This window comes from Prionailurus viverrinus, chromosome B3 (genome assembly GCF_022837055.1).
Source record: "Prionailurus viverrinus isolate Anna chromosome B3, UM_Priviv_1.0, whole genome shotgun sequence".
In the NCBI taxonomy this organism is placed as follows: domain Eukaryota; kingdom Metazoa; phylum Chordata; class Mammalia; order Carnivora; family Felidae; genus Prionailurus; species Prionailurus viverrinus.
This window is the reverse complement of record NC_062566.1, coordinates 129,999,402-130,022,674: the sequence shown is the minus strand read 5'-3', so window position 1 is coordinate 130,022,674 and position 23,273 is coordinate 129,999,402. Positions and strand designations below refer to the sequence as shown.

The 23,273-nt window shown below is 38.4% G+C and overlaps 1 protein-coding gene across 9 annotated transcripts in view; it reads left to right on the top strand.

Annotated features, from left to right (window-relative positions):
• RPS6KA5 (ribosomal protein S6 kinase A5) overlaps positions 1–23,273 on the top strand; it is a 194,090-nt gene that overhangs the window by 89,894 nt on the left and 80,923 nt on the right. For 7 of the 9 annotated variants that reach the window (XM_047864085.1, XM_047864081.1, XM_047864083.1 and 4 more), the window contains exons 4-5: positions 11,791–11,906; positions 14,846–14,953. The exons of 1 other annotated variant lie outside the window; for it this stretch is intronic. In XM_047864085.1, the coding sequence (XP_047720041.1) occupies positions 11,791–11,906; positions 14,846–14,953 (224 nt within the window). The remainder of the gene's footprint in view (positions 1–11,790; positions 11,907–14,845; positions 14,954–23,273) is intronic. One more of the 9 variants, XM_047864090.1, reaches the window with a different exon arrangement.

The window sequence follows — 23,273 nt, the reverse complement described above, 5'->3', positions numbered from 1 at the left end:
TAGCCAAGAGCCTTCACTGAGTCAGTACCACTTGGTCCACTTTATGTCCAGAGAGGCAAGAAGATTCAGGAATATCAGTAAAAATGGAGCATTCTCATGCTGTTTCCGACAGTTTCCCTATCATAAACAGAATAAAAACAGTCAGCATTGGCTTCAAACAAACAAACCACCAAAAAACGCCAAACTTCATGCTTGCAATTTGTTGTGAAAGAAATTGGCAGAAACCTGAGAAATCTAATTTCTAGAAATCTAATGAACCCATAATTTGTACAGGAAACTTATTACTCAGGGTAGACATATTGGCATGGGCCAAAAGCTGACCAAGCAGAGTAGACCTGAGGTAATTCTAGTTTCCGCTCAGCGACTTTTTTCAGTCTGAGCTTTTAGTAAGTCTTTTATGGGAGGAAATATAATTTATGCTCAGTTGGAAAGGATGAAGGGTGGGGTTCCTTGCTTTATAAAGCTGAGAAGAATCTTCCTCCCAGATATCAGTAAGGATCTGGGTTTTTGTGATGTCACTGACCATATCCATGCCATTGCTAACTCTGTCCCAGAATCTGCCTGCTTTCCTGATTCCAGTATTCTCCTTCAAGAGAGTCAAGATTTTATAATTCAGCTCATATTTAACAATATCCCTACGGTCTTTTAAATTTGTGTTATTGTTGTCTCACTGCCTGGCTAAATTGTTTTTACTTAGGGCAAGCAAGCCCCAACTTTGCCCTATTAGATTTGCTAGATCTCTTGATAGACACACCAATGTAAAGACACCAGAATGAGGTCCCAGCACATCCTCAGTAGTCAGAGATCTTGTTGAAAATGAAAACCCCTTGCTCCATTTCACTTTGTAAAGCTCTGGACCTCACCAGTCCAATCCTAAATACAAATAATCTCCAGGACAGCTATGCCAAGCAAGGGTAGAAGTCAGTGAGAAGTGAGCTCAGTGCCCCGGAGAGGCCGGAACCAGGTGTGTGTGCCGTGATGATAAAGTTTGCGGTGCTGGAGACCTGTAGGACACTGTTTTCAGATGTTTCCCATGTGCTGGCAGCCAGTACTCATTGGTTTGTTTGTAAATAGAACTTTATAGGAACTTTTCCACTCAAATTTACAATGTTGTTGTAGGGGCTATGTTCCTTAAACTGTTTTTGGCTTCCAACTCCCTGGAGAATCTGATAAAAGCTGTAGACCCTCTCTTCTCAGAAGAATGCACAGATGCTTACGTATGCTTGAAAACAATTGCACATAATTTCAAGGAATTTACATGAAGCACTTTCAGAGCCTACTCTTCATTGCTCCAAAACCAGCCATAAGAAGTCTATCTTCCTCTCCCTCAAAACGTTCCAGAGGGCTCTTTTGTACCTCTTTAACAGTCTTTGAATAATTGAGGGTGATGACGAGGATCATGGTAACTACCTTGTATTGAGCTTTCAGTGTTTGTTAGACACCGTGTATTCCTTATCCCCAGAAGTGAACTCTGGGTCATCCTCTCCAAACCTGTTCTTCCAGCAGCCTTCCCCATCTCCATCTCTTCAGGTGCTCCAGTGAGACTGGATCTGTACCCCTACCACTGCAGTCGCCTTCCTCCTAACCACCATCCTCTCTCACCCTGCTTCATTGCAAGCGATCCCCTTATTTCTACCCTTGCCCTTCTCAACACAGCAGCCAGAATCATTGATCCTAGTAAAGCGCAAGTCTTATCTTCCCTCACTGTTCTACTCAGAATCCTCTACAGGCTTCCCATCTCATTCAGAGTGAAAGATGAGATCCTTCCAATGGCCAGCTCAGCTCCAGAGGATCACAATACATTGTACCATGCATGGTATGCATAGCAGCCCCGGTGATGGTCTGTAAGACTTTGCACAACTCTCCCACCCCCATAACTCAGTGACTTCTGTGACCTTCGCTCCCCTGCTACGTTTTCCTTGTTCACTGTGTTCTAGCCACGTTTGCTTCCTTCCTAATTGTTAGGTGCACCAGGCTCTCCCGCCTGAAGCCTTTGCATTTGTTACTTCTGCCAGGAATCGGGTCCCCCCAACATCTGCTTAGCTCATGTCTTCACTTTCTTAAATTCTTTGTTCAAGAGTCACCTTGGTGAGGCATACACCGACCACCCTTATTAAAATGCAGTCCTCAGCTCTATCCTAGCATTCCCTATCTGCCTTTAGCTGTGCTATTTTTTCCATAGCAATCATCATCTTCCAACGTATTCATAGTATCTTGTTTACTTATGTTTCTCTCTTCCCACTGGAATGCAGGCTTCACTAGGATGGAAAATTATTGCCTGTTTAGTTTGGCATATGGGTGCAGTATCTAGAAAAGTAATTGTGATATAATAAGGGCTCAAAGCCTGTTGAATGAAATGAACAAACCCTAGGGAAATATATTGTTCTCCTTTTATAATTATGGTTTTAGATTCAAAGAGATTACGCAACTTGCTCAAAGTCACACAACTGATGAATGGTATCACTAGGATTTTTGGATTTTCTGACACTAAAGACTTAGGTTCTTAAATACCAAAAATACTTCTTTCCAAGGGTATATAAAATAAGAGGTCAAAATGTAGTCTAGAAGTGGCAGTCTTACAAGGCTGAGGAGTCAAAAGTTGGAGTTTGGGGCCAACACAATGGCTGCAAAGGACCCTTTTCCTTTGTGGCAAAGGACCCTGCCAAGAAGGGAACCACAGGTGAGGTGGTTCAGAAATCTCTGTGTGTGGACTGACTTCCCAGCAGTGAGTGCATGGGGTGAACATCTAAGTGGCCCAGACAAAAGCTGGAAAGGTTGAAAGAGCCCAATAAAGATTTCAGCAGCTCCCACCTTCGGGGAGACAATTTGGAGTTAAATTCCTCCCAAGGTATAGGGACTTGGTAAACTCTACAAGACTTTTGTCAAAATTCTAGAAGAGCCAGGCCATAAGAGTAGGAACCACACTTGCAGAATCAAAAATAAGTGGTGGTAGCGAATTTTAACTCATTGAATAAACTAAACCCCTGAGTCCCTTCAGATGAAATAAATAAATTGAATGATGGGATTTGGGATAATTACATGGTTTCAAAGTACTTCTCCAAAATTACTTACTAATTACAAAAGTGAAATAGGTAACTTTACGGTAGAGAAGCCAAGGAGACACTGCCTTAATCAAGAGATCAAAGTGAAAATCACTGATACTAGGATGAATCGAAATCAGGCCCTACCTGAGACGATGCACCAAGAACAGTGTGACTTCCATGATTTCCTCTAGTGATGCTCACCTGAGTATGATCATGCAGGTACATCAGACAAATTCAGATTGTGGGACAGTGTGCAAAGTACGAAGCCTGTAATCTTCCAAGTGTCAAGGTTATGAAAGTCAAGGGAAGACAGGAACTATTCCGAACTGAAGAAATTGGGTGACTAAACTGAACATTTGATTCTAAACTGGAACCTTTTGCTGTAATACTTTGAGAACAACTAAGGAAACTTGACATTAGGATTGAGTATTAGATGGTAACAATATATTTGTGTTAATATATCATTTTGTGTTAATAATCATTTTGTAAATGATCATGTCATGGTATGGCGTACAAATGAAAGTGTGCTTGAGTGATGGGTTGTCAACTTGACAAATCACTTAGATGGGTTTCTGAAAAAAGTTTTATGACTATATTTAAGACTTGTCTTTAGATTTATGATTGTTTCAAAATAAAATGAAAAAAAAAGTGTATTTCTATATAGTAGGATCAAACAACTGGAAAGTGGAATTTTTTGAACATAAAATACTTGGGAATAAATTTACTCTGTAAATTCTACATTGCTGAGAGAAATTAAAGAAAACATGATTAATAGAGAGATGTACCATGTCCATGAGTAGGAACACTCAATGTTGTTCACATGCCAGTTCTCCCTAAATTGAACTATAGATGGAAAACCGTCAAAGTCACAATCCAAGCAGGGTTTTTGGTGGAGACTGACAAACCGACTCCCAATTCCTATGCAAAAACAAAGGAACTAGAATAGCTCGTTCAGTCTTAAAGAAGAACAAATATGGGAGGCTTAAATGATCTGATTTAAAAATGACTATTAAGTCACAGTAATCAAGGCAGTATGGCATGAAACATATAGATCAGTGGAATAGAACAGGACTCCAGAAATACACCCACACTTCTATAGCCCTTTGATTTTTGACAAATGTGACAAAGCAATTCAATGGGGAAAGAAGTAAGTGGTGCTAGAACAATGAAAAAAGTGAATCTCAACACTTACTTTGCTCCATACACAAGTATTAGTTTGAAACAGACCCTAAACATAAAAGTTAAGCATATAAAGCATTTATAAGAAATCATAGGAGAATATCTTTATAACTAGTGTAGGCAAAGTCTCCTCAAAACAGTAACCAAAAGGAGGAGGCGGACGGAAGCAGTATGAGAAGAGGAGGAAGAAGGAGGAGGAGGAGAAAACTGAACTAATAAAAATTAAACATTTTCTGCTCATCAAGAGACACTTTTGAGAAAATTAAAAGCAAACCACTCACTCAGAGATAATATTTTCCATACATATACTTGACAAAGAACTTGTATCCAAAATCTACAAGAATGCCTTTAAATTATTTTAAAAAGTAAACAAAGAGAGCTTGCTCCTAGAATGGTCATGTGAGGAGCTACATGGACCTGCTTTCCAGGGAAACAACTGTAACTAATAAAAGTTATCATTTAAAATCTCTGGAGGTTAGCCTGTGGGTGGGCATACATACAGCAGTTGAAGAAACATTTATTCAAGGAAATCTAAATGTTAGAACAGCAAAAGTGGGTGGCAGTTGAGCCATGACCTTCTGCCCTCTCCCATACTGCATGACCGAAACTCCATTTGGGTGGGGGTAGCCAAGAAGTTGGGGTCCCCTTCCCCTCAGCTCCCAGTTAAGAGATACTGTATCTCATCAGGAGATTTCAGGACACCAAGCATTTCTCATTCACCCAGCTCCTTGCTACAGAGGGTAAATTCTTGGCAAAGAATTGTGGCTGAGAGTTTGGGAGCTCCTTTCCTCCGCCCAGCCCCCACCCCTAGGGCAGAAGCTTTATTCTAGGCTTGGAAAGTTGAGAATATGGAGCTCTGATGCTCTTGCCCTGCTTGATTTGTAGGGTGAGGGTTCTGTGCTGGTAGAGGCAAACTGAGAAGGCCAGGGACTAGTGCCTTCATGTAGCACCTTATTAATTAAGTAGGGGTGTCACTCTGAGAGAAGTGGGCCACTGTCCTCACCCCCAGCCCCAGAGCAGTGCATCAGAGATTTCCCCAGAGGGAGAAGTAGTGCATAAACCCGGAACTCTGAAGTTCTTAACAAAAGAACTTATTTGAAGCAGAGTATGTAGAAGTTCAAACCTAAGGATGAGGGGGGAAAATGGGGACTCTGGTGGTAAGCAATTAAGAGGAGGCTTCGTAGCTCCATTAGAGCAGCACACTAAACTGTTGGAATGAGAATACCAGGGAAATAGTCAAGGATGAAGAACACTTTTGGGGCCAGAACAAATCTCAAACACTGGCCTCAGAAACTAACCCTACAAAGGAGCCTGAATTTATTGGATCAGACTGGGGAGTAATTTATGCCCCAGGGCATAAATTGAAAATAATAGATCAATCAGCCAGCAATTAGTGGAGCTCAACAACTGGGTATAATATGAAAGAGTCAGACAGCTTAACAGATCAGGTTCTTAAAGAAAGTAAAAAAAAAAAAAAAAAAAAAAAAGAGTCCTGCTAAACCATTCTATGAATGCCCAAGGTTGTGTCCTCTGAGGAGCAGCAGCAGAGACTTCTTGCAGGTAAAACAGACCTCACTAGAATACTCAGTTATTAAATAAAGAAAAAATAAATAAAAACAATCTTCTGGTGGGGGGTAGGGAGTTGGAATCAGATCATAACTTGAATCCACAAGAAAAAAAAAAATGAAGAGAACCAAAAATGTAAATAAGGCTAACATGCTAAATTATAAGTATATACTTGCTCTCCTCTCAGCTTCTCTGAAAGACATAAAATTGTGTAATCATTGTTATATTCTGGTGGCTTGTAACATGTAGTTGTACTGTGTATAACAATATCGCATAAAAAGGAAGAGGCCGTGAGCTCTACAGGAGTAATGTTTGTGTGTGTCACTGAAATTAAGTTGGTATATATCTGAAGCTTTTTTGATCTTAATGTGCATATAATAAGCCATAGCACAGCCACTAATAAAAAATGAGATTCATTAAAGGAATTAAAGTGTTATATTAGAAAATATTCACTTAGTGAAACAGAAAGGAGTAAAAGAGGAATAGAGAAAAAAATATATAGAAAACAAAAAAGTAGAACAGCAGACCAGACATCAACAATATCAATAATAACATTAAGTGTAAATGGAGTAGTCCATGTAATCAAAAGGCAGAAGTTGTCAGACAAGGGGAGAAAAGAATCAACATTATGCTGTTTACAGGAGATACAGTATAGGTTCAAAGATACAAATAGATTAAAGAATAAAGATGGAAAAGGAGAAATCACACAAACAGCAACTACAAGAAAGCAGGAGTGGCTTACTAATATCAAACAAAATAGACTCAAAAACAAAAAATGTTACTCGAGATTAAAAAGGGACACTTCATAATGATCAAAGTGCCAAATCATCAGGAAGACATAACAATTACAAACAAACATGCATCTAACAATGTAGACCCAAAATACATGAAGTAAAACTGATAGAAATGAAGGGAGAAATAAACAACTCAACAACAGTACTCCACTTTCAATAATGCTTTAGATTAACTAAGCAAAAGAGCAGCAAGGAAATAGAAGATAAACCACCTAGATATAACAGACATCTGTAGAGCTCGCTGAACAAACACAGCTGAGTACATATTTTTCTCAAGTGGATAAGGAACATTCTTTTAAGATAGGCCATATGGTATGCCACTAAAAAAATAAATACACCTCTGGGTGCTTGGCTGGCTCAGTTGAAAGAGCATTGACTCTTGATCTTGGGGTTGTGAGTTTGAGCCCCACGTTGGGTGTAAATTTTACTTAAATAAACCTTTTTTTAAAAACACCTCAATAAATTTTAAAAAGTTTAAAATTATACAAAGTATGTTCTCTGACTGCAATGGAATGAAGTTAGAAATCAATAACAAAAAGAAATTTGGGATATTCACAACTGTGAAATTTAACAATTTACTCTTATGTAACCAGTGTGTCAAAGAACAACTCTAAAGAGAAATCAGAAAATACTTTGAGATGAGAGAGAATGAAGACATGACATACCACATCTTATGAGATGCAGCTAAAGTAGTGCTTAGTGGGAAATTCATAGTTGTAATTGCCTGAATTGAAAAAGAAGAAAAAAAAATTTTTTAAAGAAGATCTCAAATCAGTAACTTTATCTTCCACCTTAAGGCACTGGACAAAGAAGAGCTAACTCACACCAAAGCAAGCAGATACAAGGGAAATAATAAAGATTAGAGCAGAAATTAATCCAATAGAGAATGTGCAAACAGTAAAGCAAATGAGTGAAACCAAAAGATGATTCATTGACAAACCTGTAGTTAGATTGGCCAAGTAAAACAGGAAGAAGGCTCAAGTCAGCAAAATTAGGAATAGAAGAAGGGACTACTAACTACAGAATTAAAAAGGGTCATAAGGGAAAACTGTGAACAACTGTCTGCCAAAAATTAGACAATTTAGGTGAAATAAATTCCTAGAAAGGCACAAACTATTAGAGTTGACTAGAGGAAATATAACATCTGAATAGACCTGTAACAAGTAAGTAAATTGAAGAAGGAGAAGACGTAATAAACTAACCACAATGAAAAGCCCAGACCCATATAGCTTCCGTAGTGAATACTGACAAGCGTTTAAGAAGGAATTAATGCCAGTCTTCACAAATGTCCAAAATATAGAAGAGGAAGAAACACTTTCCAACCAATTCTATGAGGCCAGTATTACCTCAACACCAAAACCAGACAAAAATATCAAGATAAATCAAGAAAATGATAAACCAATATCTCTTATGAATAAAGACACAAAAATCCTCAACAAAATACTATCAAACTGAATCCAGCAACATATTAAAAGGAAGGTATACTGTGGCCAAGTAGGATTTATCCCAGGAATGCAAGGAAAAGTGAAAATCAATTAATATACCTTACTAGTCAAATAAAGGACAGAAACCGTATTATCATCATGATAGACATAGAAAAACATTTGACAGAATTCAACACTCCTTTGTGATAAAGACACTCCTACTGCTACTTTTTGGTAGGAATAGTGAACTTCCTCAAAATCAAGAGCCATTCTTTCCCCCTAAAATCAGGAGCAAGGCAAGAATATCCACCTTCACTGCTTTGTTCAACATGAATGGATTAACTCCAAATGTTTCAAAGATTAAAAGTAAGAGCTAAAATGAAAAAATTTCTTAGTGGAAGATGGGTAAATCTTTGCAACCTTGGTGTTGGCAATGGTTTCTTAAATATGCAAAAGCACAAGCAACTAAAGAAAAAAAAGATAAATTGGAATTTAAATTGGATGGAGTGATGAAGATGTTTTAAAATTGAATGTGTTGATAGTTGCATAACTGAATATACTAAAAACTATCGAATTTCATGGTATGTGAATTATATTTCAGTTTTTTTAAGATGTTTATTTACTTTTGAGAGAGAGAGAGAATGAGTGGGGAGGGGCAGAGAGAGCCAGAGACACAGAATCCAAAGCAGGCTCCAGGCTCTGAGCTGTCAGCACAGAGCCCGACATCAGGCTCGAACCCGCAAGCCATGAGATCATGACCTGAGCCAAAGTCAGACACTCAATCAACTGAGCCACCCAGGTGCTCCTATGTGAACTATATTTCAAATGAAGAAAAGAAAAATCAGGGGCCCCTGGGTGGTTTAGTCAGTTATGTGTCTGACTCTTGATTTCAGCTCAGGTCACCATCTCACGGTTTGCAGGATCGAGTCCGTGTTAGGCTCTGTGTTAAGAACATGGAGCCTGCTTGGAAAATTCCCTCTCTCTCTCTGTGTGTGTGCCCCTTCCCTCCCCTGCACACTCTCTCTCTCAAAAATAAACTTAAAAAAATATAAACATCAAGAGGCAAACAAAACAAAACACACTTTAATACACTTCACCAAAGAAGATATAAAAATGTTCAATAAGCTGGGGCACCCAGGTGGCTCAGTGGGTTGAGTGTCCAACTTTGGCTCAGGTCATGATCTCCTGGCTTATAAGTTTGAGCCCACATCGAGCTCGTTGCTTTCAGCCTATCAGTGCAGAGCTGGCTTCTGACCCTCTGTCCTCCTCTCTGTGGCCCTTCCCCACTTGTGCTCTCCCAAAAATAAGTAAATATTTTTTTAAATGTCCAATAAGCCATGGGAAGATACTAAGTATCATTATGACTCAGGAAAGTGCAAATTAAACCCATAATGAGATACCACAACACACTAAACAGAACAACTAAAATTATAATGACTGAGAGTACCAACTGCTTACATTATAGAAATTCTCACTGACCTCATATCCCAGCCACTGATTAGCACAAGTACTTAACCCATAAGGACACTTCAGTTGTACCATAGTTCCTGCCATTATAGCCCTTTGGCAGCTTCTGTATCTACTTACCACTGTCGATACCTGGACCGCTGCGTAGAGCTGGCTGTTCACTTTGTAAAGTACACAACCATGTACCTACAAATAAAACATGTTTATTTTATGAAAGTCAGGTCTTCACCTTTGGCTCTTGGGCGATTCCAAAAGTAGAAAGTAGGTTACTTGATGCTATTTTAGATTTGTTTTCTTAAGTTTGTCATTAGTTGTTCTCTGTCTCCCCAGTAAATGGAAAATAAACCACTTTCTATGTTCCAAGCAACCATAATCCACAGTAGTTAACCATTTCCATTGTATGGATAAAAACTGCAGCTGAGAGAATCTTGATTTGCTCAAGGCAGGACACAGTGAAACCGCTGTTTGATCCCAGTCTGAGAGTTACAAAGCCCAGGTCCTATGGCCTATATTGAGGTCCCTTAAAGATAGTATATTGGATTCTTTTTACAACACACTTGCCTTTGAGTTTCAGAGTGATTTTTTTCAGAGTATATTTAATATTTATTCCACTGTAAAGAATCTGTGTTTAATTAATATATCTATGGAGTGCTTCCTGTATGTGGGTACTGTTTGTAGAGATGAATACATTGATCCAGACTTGTAGAAAGCTCAGAGTTTAGTAGAGAGGCAAGTGTGCAAATAAACATTTTCAATACAGTAAGATAACTGCAGTGGGAGAAGTCTTTAGTAAGTACAGTGGCTAACAAAAAAGGAAGTGATCAACTGCTGGAGTGGTTATTGAAGATGAGAAAATGGCATAGGACATGCAAGGATGGATGGGTAGGAGTTTGTCAGTTGGTCAGCTGACCTGTGGGTGTCTGTTTCTGTGTCATGACTAAGTGTGGAAACCATGTATGCATAAACATCAGTATTTGATTTAAGTAAATAACTACTTAAAGGTAGAAAAAATTCATTGTTAGTTGGCAGGAATGCTGTGTTCCTTTACACTTTTTTAATAATTAGCTTTGTGTTAAGATATAATTAAAACCTCTGAGCAAAATGCAGAAGCCTTACAAGGGCAATGCTTTTTATTGGCATGCGCTTTGTAAAACACACTGCAAAACAACCATTAGAGTTCTTTCATTCTGTTGCATCTGCTTTTTTGGAATTTAAAGCTAACCAGGCAAGATGAAACAAAAATTTGCAAGTTCGTGAAGATTTTGCTTTGTTCCTTTTTCAAATTTTGCTGAACTTGATAAATGAATATACTTGGGATGCATGCTTCTCAAATTTTTAGGAGGAAAGCTTTAAATTACATCTGTGACTATTTTCTAGGTATATGTTGTTTCTCACACATAGATGTTGTGTGGTCAGGTAGCAGTGGTTAGTTTCTGATGAAGCTACTATCAGATTATCAAATGTCTTATTAGAGCTAATTACAAATAATTTTTACAAATAATAATGGTAATTATTATTAAATATAATTATATTTATACTGTCTATATTATAATAATTATATTTATAATTAGTAATTATATTATTAATCACATAATATATTATTGTTATATTATTATTATTATTATTCAGCTCTCATGTATTTCTTACTGTAGCCTTTTTTGTCTCTAATTTCATTATTCTTGGGATAAATGGGGCAAATTAAGAGGGAAATGGGAATCTTTCAGTGTCAGGTGTTTGACTCAGCCACCTTGTGCCACTTTTACTTATGGGCTGCATATAGCAATAAGAAGGCCACCTGCTACCTGAAACACGTTTTTGAAAGGGTACATAGAAAATTCTAGAAAATAGGGAATCTGCTCAGATAGTGACTGGCAGCTATTACAAAGGAAAAGCTGAGATTTTTGTTTGTGTTCTGTTTTGTTCTGTTCCTTTTTTTATCTTAGTTGTTGCAATGGTTGACGTTTTGGTACTCCACAGCAAGCTAAGTATTATGTGGTGATGGCAGAGGTTTTGATACACTGCATTTGGAAAAATGTATTTAAATATATACAGATGTCATGTAATAGTTTTAATGGCAATACTCCATGCACATTCATTTGATTGTGGCTTAGGGTAGTCGTTATCTTATGAAATGTATTACTATATGTATTTAGTAATATGTTCTAGATGAAACTATATACTATAGACAAAGAATTTATACAAAAATAATATATTAAAGTCAGTGCCTTGTGGTTAATCCAAAATGTTTAAAAGGGAATACTTCCTTAAGTTTATGAATACAAGTCAAAGAAAGAAAAAAATATATTTCATTTTTAGATTATATAAATGGTGGAGAACTTTTTACTCATCTTTCTCAAAGAGAGCGTTTCACAGAGCACGAGGTGCGGATCTATGTTGGAGAGATTGTGCTTGCCCTCGAACATCTCCACAAGGTAAGATGCTCAGTCTTTGAGAGTTCTTTTCTTGAAAAAAAATCTATTTTAACTGAGGTAATGCCGGAGCTAAAGAGCTACTGTTTTAAACGTCATTGTCTTCGTGGAGATTGTGAAAGCACACTTGCACACCGTTGCCAATATTCTCAATTCTGTAGTTCCCTTTTTCAAAAATCATCTTTTTTTCTTGGTAGTTCCTGCGATACGGATTAAAAAGATAGAATGTGAGCAGTTCTTTGGTTCTTGTTTATGAAAAATCCTAATGCTTATTACAAAGTACCATTAGAATAAAAGCTTTTCATTCTTAAAATAACCTTTGAAATAAAACCACAAGTCATAATCTATATTTGCTTAGTTGTGACTTACTCCGTTGCAGACTCTGCCTGTTTGTTTGCAGGGTATATTTCCTGATTAAGTGGGAGAATATGAGTTTTTGGAAAGAAGCGCCTGCCACGCTACCCAGCTACCCCGCTGTCCCACTCTGGTCTGCCTTTGCCTTTGTTTTGCCCCTGGGGCCCCCCTCTTGTTCCCTCTCTGTCCCTCCTCTTCCATTGTCTCCATGTAGTGCGAACTCAGTTGCTAAAAACTTTAAGTGGAATTCATGCCTGTGCTGCTGTTTGAACTTCATAAAATCCATTCGAACTTCAAAAATATATATATTATTTCAGATACTATTAATGTTGATCGAAGAAATTTTGACTAAATTTTTTTTAACTTAATGAGGATGGATTATTATAGAAGCAGTTAGCTGTGTAGACCAAGCGTGTGTGTATTTCCTCAGAAATAGAAAGTATTTGAGTAATTTTCATCAAAGTGTGTGAGATCATGAGGCCATCACGACTTGAGTCGCTACATTAGGATGAGACAGGTGCATTGTAGAGCTACTATTTGTCGTGAATTCAGATCCTGCACTGGATTAGACATGAACAGGGATTAAAGTGGTGCTTATGGAGCATGGACAGGAGTGGAGAGAGATGAAGGAAAAGGCAGGGAAGAGGGAGGAAAATTTTAAAGTGGCAAGGAGACTGGAATTGCAAGATGGAGGCAATGGACGGGAGAGGCTGTGAGAAAAGATGGTGAGAAGACACAAGCACAGAAGGAGGGGATCAAGGAAAGGGGACATCTAGAGCAGAACAGAGCCAGGACTGGGTGGGGGGTGGGGGTGGGGAGGGGTGGTCAGAGCAGGAGTCTTACGGAGAGTGGATGAAAATGTATACGAACAGGAGGGAAAGAGAAAAGGCCCTGGTGGGCATGGGGGGGTGGGGCTGCAGTGCGTGGACCAAAGGGACAGAGGAGCAGGAAGGGAGCTGACAGACATTCCTTTGGGTGGAGTTGTCCTGGGGTGGCCAGCTTTTGCTGGTTGAGTATCCGTGGGATATAAAGCAGTTAGGACATCTTCATATATGAACCAAATTGGGCCCAGGAATGGGTTGAAAAGATCTTGGAGTTTTATGCTTAGGTGTAAGTTTTTATAATATAAAAACGATGGTAGAAATCACCATAAATAACCAGAGTAGAAACAAGCAAAGCAAATACAAAGCTCCAATGGGTAAGCTACTAAATTCAGTTTTTAATTTGTGTGAAATCTTTAATTCTGTTAATTCTGTTTATTAAAGAAAAAAATCCATGAACACCTGTTATTATTAAAACAGGGTAATCAGAAGTAGAAAACCTGATGAATACTGGATATACGTGTAATTGATGTAGAGTGAAAGTAATGTAGCAAATCAGATCTCAGCTAAGTTTCTCTTAATCTTACTACCCTAAAAAGATAAATACAAAGAGATACAACAGGAAGCCAGGAATATTAACCTTGACACAGCTGCTAACATTGAGTTTCCTGAGAAGAGACAAAAATGAGAGTTTCCTTGGAAGTGATGAGGTGAAGCAGATAGTAAATAATTTATTTCTAAAATTGTTTTCAAAGAGTTTGTTTCAAAGAAAAAAAAGTCACACTGGCTGTTAGATGTTCATGAAGCTTCGAGTCAAATGTCTGCTCGGACTGCAGATATTATCCTCTCTTTTCGTGTAGAACACTGAAGTTCCAGGAGGGAAACTGCCTAGCATGTTTCCTTCTGTAATTTTTTGTTTCAATTTTAAGAAATTAGTACGAATCTGCTTTTTCATATACTTTATGTTGTAGAAAGCAGGGTTTCTAAGTTTAAAAACATTTAATTGAGGCTGACATAACATGAAATATGCAATGCACATATATCAAGAACTTATATGACTTGTGTAGATTTATTTAGCTGAAGAAATAGCTGAAGTGTTTTACTGTAACACATGCAAAACAAAATGGAGGGATATATAAATGTTATCTAATTGACTTGTTGCTTATTTAGAAGCCTATTATTCAACAAGCCTTTATTAATTATCTATTTGATGCTTTGCAAGATACTAGATAAATGTGAAGAACAGAGTTAGAGTATGGTTATATCAAGACAAGGAGGAAACACCTAGAAAATATCAGTTATTTTTAGATAAGTGCAATATATGTGTAGGTGCTGTAAGAAGAAAAAGAAAGACATGACCAGTGTGGAATCTGGTTAGTCAGGAAAGCCTCCGAATCCATTAGCAAGTGATGGACACGAATTGGCTAAAAGTACCCGAAGAAGATCATGTACAGTGAGGATTAGATAATTAAGAAGATAGGAGGAAGCAATAGTCAACAGAAAGACCCCACAGAAGCTGGGCCAACAAAGATGGACCTTCGTTACACAAAGAAGGAAGAGTTAGGAGGTAGGAGAGGTCCAGCGAGCCCAGCAGATGAGCCCTGAGATAGAGGAATTCACATTTGCCATGGCCAGTCACTAAGAGCCATTAGTGCATCCTGAGCAGGAGAATCCTTTTTTTGGTTTGTTTTTAAGGTAGACAAAGACTTTCCTAATTTATTTTTTGGAAACTGTTATTTTAAAATGCATATTTGTTTGTTTTTACAGTTGGGGATTATATACCGTGACATTAAGCTTGAGAACATTCTACTTGATTCTAATGGCCACGTGGTGCTGACAGATTTTGGTCTGAGTAAGGAGTTTGTGGCTGAAGAAGTGAGTATTATATTTTAATTTGAAGTTAGTAACAATGGAATGTACACAATGATAAAAAATGAGCTGTAGAAGAAGCATTTATCAGGATAGTACCATATGGGTTATGGATTTTGGGGGCAGGTTTGCCTAGAGGAACATCTTGACCTGAATGACTGTAAAGAGTTTTAGCTTAAATTACCATGGAACATGGAACCATCTTGCTAGAATTGCAGTAAACATTTAATGAATATATCAGAATTCCCCAGTCTAAAACAAATCAAAACTATGCATTTAACTTTCCCTATAAAATATGACTGAAAATTTTGAGTAATCCTTTGGGCCCTTTAGGAGAATTATGGCTTAGGTGATAACCAGTGGACCATTACAAAACAAAGGACATACAGTTTACATTATATTTATAAAGTAGGACATGTCGTGATGGCCCTTCGAATTCACTTGACAAAAATGACAAGGATCTACTAGACCTACTTCTTCAACAGTCTAAAATTATTGAAGTAATTTGTGATAGCTGAACTAAAATTTGATAGCTAACGTGCAGATTTTGAATATGGAGGACCTTGCAACTTTCAGTAGAACTCTTTATTATTACAGGTGCATTTAATGACATTTAAAACTGTACATCTAGTTCTAGTTAAATACTCCTCATGTAGCAGCTGTAATAAAAATTATATTTTTACACTACTGGTTATGCAAGATAACTAGATGAATTTGAATGCCAATTCATTTTTATCTAAGAAATTATTAGTTAGAATACAGAATCACAGTGGAATTTTTGTAGTGAAGAACTTTGTGGTTGTAAAACACATTGGTCTTGAATTCCAAATTAGGCGTATCTATTTCTGAACATTTGCTTTTTGGAATATTGCCCATGTAGTCCTAAGTGAATTTGATAAGTGCTGAAATCATAAAAACTAAAGATCTCAACTTTTTATCATATCTCTATTCATTCAGTTCACTTATTAAGTATTGACCACCTCTACAATGCTAGGTACTGGATAATACAGTGGTGAATAAGATGCCTTCATGACGTTATGGTTATAATTATATTGATTCTCTTTGATGGGACAACCATTGTTATAAAATAGATGAATTTTTGAGGAATTGACTTCAAAGTTTGATTTTTAAGACTTTTTCTCCTTTGTAAAACTATTAGTGGCAATGTCAGTAAAATGTGACAGATTAAATACATTTACTGTTGCTTCCTCATTAAACCCCATAAACAAAAGTAAAGGAGTAAAATAGGTATGTACTCAGAAAAGATGAAAGAATATAGCAACCAAATTTTGGAAGACGGACAGCAGGAATACGACTTGTAGCCAATTTAAGCATCCCTGATCACAGTTGAATCCTAAGCTAGCAACGTGAGAAGCCCCAAGGCAAACTAATTTGCACTTCTGGCCCCCAGAAAGGTTCAGGACTCCCTCAGAGTAGGAACACAGGTGCCGTGCGACATAGGAGGGTTGTTTGGAAGTCTGTATAAGAAACAGGTAGCCTCCGGGTCTCTGTCTCCCCTATTCACCCAGGCAGCCATGCTTCCCTTACCTTCCAGGAAGACTGAAAGGGTTAAGTAGAAAGACTGGATTCAGGGACGAGGGGCTGAAGGTGAGGCCACAACAAGGAAACTACTGTTTCCTTGGGGTGAAAAATGACACAGCGAACCATGGAGCTCCCACGGCCTCTTTCTGCCACTTTGTCCTGAGAACACGTCTTCCCAGACAGGAGTTTGGAGAATTCCTCTCTGAGAAACTGAAAACAAAACCTGCAGATGCTATCAGTTGGTGGTGTTGCTAGTGAAGTAGCCCGGCCAGATCTTTCTACAGAGATGTCTGGGACTTGACGAGCCCAGCGCGTGCCCCGGAACCATGTTTGTGATGATGTCACAACTTCTCTTTCTATTTTGATTTCAGTATATTTCACCGTCATTCGTTTCTTTTGTCTGTATTGCAATATGATTAGTTTCCTCTGTCATACTGTGCATTTAAAAACACTATTCTGAGAAGTGGTCTGTGGGCTTCAACAGACAGCCAAAGGGCCCTTGGTTTGTAAAGGACCCCTTCGCAGGGAGATTTGGTGACCATCATCTCCTCTCTCCATGGGACCATTCACGCATTTGCTCCTTCCCTCTATCAAAGTATTTGTTGAGGGCCTTCTCCATGGAGACATTGGGCTAGGTTCTGGTAAGACACCAATGAAAAGAATCACTTAGTGACTCCTGTATTTACAGGTACATGTGGCTGAATGTTTGGCAGACTTTGGCCCTGGGCAACGGCAAAATGTCAGAAGCTAAAACAAAATAAACAAAAGTCAAATATGGATCAGAGTTGTTGAGTTTTTTTTTTTTTAATTTTTTTTTCAACGTTTATTTATTTTTGGGACAGAGAGAGACAGAGCATGAACGGGGGAGGGGCAGAGAGAGAGGGAGACACAGAATCGCAAACAGGCTCCAGGCTCTGAGCCATCAGCCCAGAGCCCGACGCGGGGCTCGAACTCACGGACCGTGAGATCGTGACCTGGCTGAAGTCGGACGCTTAACCGACTGCGCCACCCAGGCGCCCCCAGAGTTGTTGAGTTTTAATACAGAGATACAAATTAATCAGAAAGACTGTATGACTGAACCAGCCAGGTCCCTCCTCACAAGAGAGATTTGTGTGTCCTGCGAGTCATGTCAGCCGCTCCTCCACAAGGGGGGCTCTCATGGGCTGCCTTAAGTTTTGAGCACTTAGTTGTTTAGGTGCAAAAATGAAATACTGGTATTCTATCTGAAGTGGAGAAATACTGTACAAATTTTCTTATTTTTCACTGAATACAACCTAGCTGCGTTTAATGATAGTTACGTGATAGTGTCTGTATAATTAAGCTTTCTAGTTTCATCTCTTCCCCTCAGACTACCAGCTCATTCTTCCTCTTTCTGTAGAGGACATACCATCACACTAGACTTCAGGTTTAGCTCTCATGGCTGGCATGGGAACCACCCTTCTCTGAGACCCCTACAACGGGATCTCGTGGTCCTTTGCTCCCCTAATTCCACCCACCACTTATTCAGCCAATTTCCCTGCCTAAGACTCCTTCCACCTTAAAAATATTTCCACCAAACAATTTCTGTTTTGATTAGCTAGCAATCCTTTTTGGTTTCACATGTCACGCTGAATCACTTATATTGAAGTATCTTTCTTGGAGTGAGTTTCTTTTTTGTTTATCCCTATTCTATCTCCTTGGTTTTTAGTTTAAACTCTAGTTTAAGGAGTCTCCTCCTAGGTTTCCAGTGCCTAGGGAGAGATTGTATGGCTCTAGCTCTAACTAACCTCTCTCCTTCTCTACCTCTTCCTCTTGGACCCTTTTGTTACCATTTAAGCATGCTTAGTCTCTCCTGTCTTAAACTTTTAAAGATGGAGAGTGGATGGATGGATGGATGGATGGATGGATGGATGGATGGATGGACGGACTGACTAGTAGATAAAAAGAATCTATCTCAGAATTACATATTCCCTGCCAGCTCTTGTGTTCTTGTTCTCCTCTGTCAGTATTTGTCTACACACTCTCTTTACTTACCCACATCTCACTCACTCCTTAGTCTACTCTGGTTTGGCTTGCACACCTACCAACTGACTGTAAGTCTTCTTGTCAAGGTCACTATTGACCTCAGTTTTAGATACTTTTTAGTCCTCTTCTTAACTTGACTACCTAGTAATGTTGAACTAGAAATTGCTTCTTACTTTGGCTCCGTGACACCACGGTCCCCTGGCTTTCCTTATCTCTCTCACCATCTTTTGCAGGCTTTTCCTGTTCTACCCAAGTGTTCCTCACAGTTAAATACTAAGTGCTCTTCTCTCTATATGCCTTACTCTCTCCCTTTAGGCTGGCGATTCTTAAATATGTATGGCAACTCTGAGCTCTCTTTTGGGCTCCAGACCCTAACATGCTTCTACCGTATTTCCACTTGACACTTTTGTAGCTCCTCAAGCTCAACATTTCCAAAACCGAGCTTGTCTTCCCCCCACCCAAATCTGCTTCTCCTTCAGCATGTTGCAATTTTGTGTTATAAATTCTGCCCTCATTTGGTCTGGGAAATGTACTTCTTTTTTAATTTTTAGGAGTTTACTTAGTATAAAAAATGTGTACTTTTAAAATAACCTTTAAATTTTCTGTTCATGGCGTAATATTCATGTCTCTGTGTATTTGTTAATTTAACAATTGAGCAAATATTGAGTACAGTATGTCAGGTATTGTACTAGACCCTGGAAATATAGTGGGGAACATAACAAATTCTTTGCCCTGATGAGCCTCTATTGAGAGGTATTTGTCAAATATTCATATAATTAATTATTTCTAGATTATAGTTTGCTAATAAACAGGATAAAATTGATTTATTTTAGAAATCTTTAAAGTCTTTTATATGATAATGAATACTTTACAAGTTTGATACTTTTGATATGTTCTTTTCTCAATCATAGAATTTGATAAATCCCTTGAGACTCTAAGAATAAAAGAAGACATTTCTAAATACCTGTATGCTAGCCTATGTCCTTCAGAGGATTTCTTGAGAGTACAATTAGGTAAACGTTTGTTGAGTTCCTAATGTAAGTCAGACATTTTCTAGGTATCGGATATATGATTCTAACATTGAAGACTTCAAAAACATTTGTTTAGGGGGGTGCCTCGGTGGCTCAGTCGGTTGAGTGCCCGACTTCAGCTCAGGTCATGATCTCACCACTTGTGGGTTCAAGCTCCACATTGGGTTCTGTGCTGATAGCTCAAAGCCTGGAACCTGCTTCAGATTCTGTGTCTCCGTCTCTCTTTGCTCCTCCCCTACTAGACTCTATCTGTCTGTCTGTCTTTCTCTCTCAAAAATAAACATTAAAAAAATTTTTTTAAACATTATTTTTAAAAGGGGTTTGTTTTTACCTCTTCGTAAACAATGTCAAAATGATACATTAATGTATTATTAGTTACCCTATACTTAAAATTTTTTTGATGTTTATTTATTTTTGAGAGAGAGAGAGAGAGAGAGAGAGAGAGCACAAGTGGGGGAGGGGTAGAGAGAGAGTAGGGACACAGAATCTGAAGCATTCTCCAGGCTCTGATCTTTTAGCACAGAGCCCGACATGGGGCTCAAACCCACAAACCATGAGATCATGACCTCAGCCAAAGTTAGACACTTAACAGACTGAGCCACCTAAGCGCCCCTAGTTACCCTATACTTAAATAGTGCATGCATTCTGTGTTTTCATAATCTCACATTGAACATTTACAAATATCACAACAGGTTATTAACATGAGCCTACAGGTAGCTAAATAAAAGTAGCAGAAAAATAATGACCCCAACATTTAAAATAGAAGTAGCTAAACTATAACATACTGCCAAACTATAATATACTTTAAAGGGACAGGCCTATGGATTAATCACTATTTTCTCTTTACAGAAAATAGAAAAATGTACCTTCGCTTATAAAATGATGTTATTCATTAATTAATTTTTTGAACATATAAAGGCTTATATACTGGATGGAACATGTATTAAAGTAAGAGGATCTTTTTCAGTTCTCCACTTTGTGGCTGTGTGACTCTGGGCAAGCCACTTAGTCATTACCCCTCTCAGTCTTAGTTTCTTCGTCTGTAAAATAATAGCTGTCATATCTAATTGATAGGATCATTATATGGACAAAATGAGTTGGTGCTTATGAAAGTATGTTCTAATGTGTGAAGCAGTAAATAAATATCAGTTTCTACTTGTAGGACATACTGTTCAAATTTTAGATTACTGTGAGCAAAATTAAAATAGACGAGAATCTTAATTATTCTCCCTTTTCTGATTTGTAAGAAAGTTTTAAAGTACATCTTTAATGAACGCCTGGTTAATAATGTCATTTGCAACATTCTGCTATTGTGACATATATATCACAAGATGCCTGGGGAGGTTCAGGACCCATAAAGAGCATGTTTGCACTGGGAATCAGATAACCCTCCTCTCTAAGGCAGCTTTCTAGTTACTTCTCTCCCCCTCCTGCCTAATTTGCAGTGACATATGTTCACGATTCTTTGCATTGGCATGTGCTCCTGAAGAACGTATTAAGTAAGTCTCTGGAAGCAAGTCTTGTCAGTCACTTGCCAAGCTGAGTGACTTTAGGATAATTTTAGTTATTTTAGGGTCAACACTGAGATGGAAGTGTTGGGAAAACAGGAGGCCTAGAAACCAGTCAGAGCATTTTTCTGTTGCCCCAGTTTTTCTTCTACTCAAACAGTATTATGCAATTTACAGATGCTAGCACGTTAGTTTCAGCCATTGTTTTTGCAATGTTTTTCTGTCAGGTATCTGTCAGGGGAAGGGAGACAGATAGGGCTTTGCCCTCAGATGTCTGCCGCACAGATTCCTTTATAACTTTTCTTACAGTAGAAATTATTGGCTCTGCTGCTTCCGATTCTGTGCCTCCCTCTCTCTCTGCGCCATCCCTCCTCCTGCTCACGCTCTGTCTCTCTCTCAAAAATAAATACTAAAAAATTTTTAAAAATTATTGGCTCTGTTAAGACTTATCGTTACACTATCTATTTTACGGCAGGTTTGGGGCACTTGGGTGGCTCAGTCGGTTAAGGGTCCAACTGTTAATTTTGGCTCAGGTCATGAACCCAGGATTGCGGAATAGAGCCCCGTGTCTAGCTCTGGGCTGAGCGTGGAGCCTGCTTAAGATTTTTTCTCTCTCCCCAGCTCACTCACTCGCTCTCTCTTTCTCTAAAAAAAATTTTTTTTTAATTTAAAAAATGAAAATAAGGCAGGTTCAATGTATAAGTTCAGTGGGCAGGTTTAATGTAAATGGCATCACAGAACAAGCAGGGACAGCTTTTGAGTGGAGATTATTTTCACAGAAACTTCTATCATGTGCTCCATTGTTCAAATCAGGGTAAATATATATAATTTTTATTTACTTGAAAATTATATTTAGCAGTCACATTATTCTATATTAACATAGGATGCATTAATCTGAAAATAGACCATAATAAAGGGAAAATTATTTAAAACCATGTTGAGTGTCAGGGATTTTCAAGCCCTTAAGGGGAATTTAGCAAAAAATATTCTGGAATTCTAATCAACCCTGAATAAATGGGATGAATAAATGTTTATATCTTTTAAATATCTTTTTTAATTTTTTACATTGTGCAATATTTAACTAATAAAAATATAAAAAAGTGATACAACAGAATCTGTGCACCCACTATTCACATATGCAGTTATAAACATTTTGTATTTTTTTCCACTCACTCAGCAAATATCAATTGAATGTCTACTGTGATCCAGGCAGAGTTCTATCTAGTGTTGAAATCTAGCAATGAACAAAATGGACAGAAATCTTTCCTCTAGACAGGGGGGCAGCCAGTAACAGGAAAATGAGTAAAAACATGTATGGAATATGGTAGATAGTGGTTAAGTTACAAGAAGACAAGTACACTAGGAAAGAGGGATGGGGGTATCAGGGTGAGAAAGGTTGCACTTTTAAATCAGGTAATCGGGAATGGCCTTGCTGAGAAAGTGACAGTTGAGTAGAGACACAAAGAAAGTGAGAGTGTGAGCCATGTCCGTATCTTAGGAAAGAGATTTCTAGGTAGAGGGATCAGCCAGCGTGAAAGATCCCAGGTGGGAATATATCTGGGCTGTTTGTGGAACACAGAGGAGTGCAGTGTAAGTGTATAAAATGACTGACAGGGTAGCAGAAACTCGGGGTGTGCAGGCAGTCATACAGAGGGAGGATTGTATAGGTCATGTAGGGCATCGAAGACTGTTGTAAGGACTACGGCTTCTTTTAGTGAAGTGGGGGCCATTGGAGAGATTTGAGTAGGGGAGGGAGAGGATCTGACTTATTTTAGAAGAGTAATTCGATTTGCCAAGCATGCTGTTCTAATAGTGGGACAAGTCTAGAGACATGGAGACCAGTTAGTAAGATTTTGCATTAATCCCAGCAAGAGATGGTAATGGCTAGTTTAGACCATGGGCTAGCAGAGTAGGTTGTAATAAGTAGTCAGAGTTTAGATATATTTTGACATTAGAGATGATGAAAGTTCTTGATGGGTTGCGTGTGGGGTGTGAGAGAGCAAGAGGAATCAGGGGGACCCTAAGTTTTTTGGTTAGAGAGTCTGGAAGGATGAGGTCGCCATCAACTAGTGGACTTCAGATGGAAAGAAGATTTGGGGTAAGGGGAGGAGTTCATTTGAGCAGCTTGAGTTCTGAGATGACTATTAGACTTACAGAGATGTCCGGGAGGCAATAGGACATAGGAGTCTGGAGTGTGGGGGAGAAGTCCCATCTAGAGATACAGATTTGGAATTTGCCAGT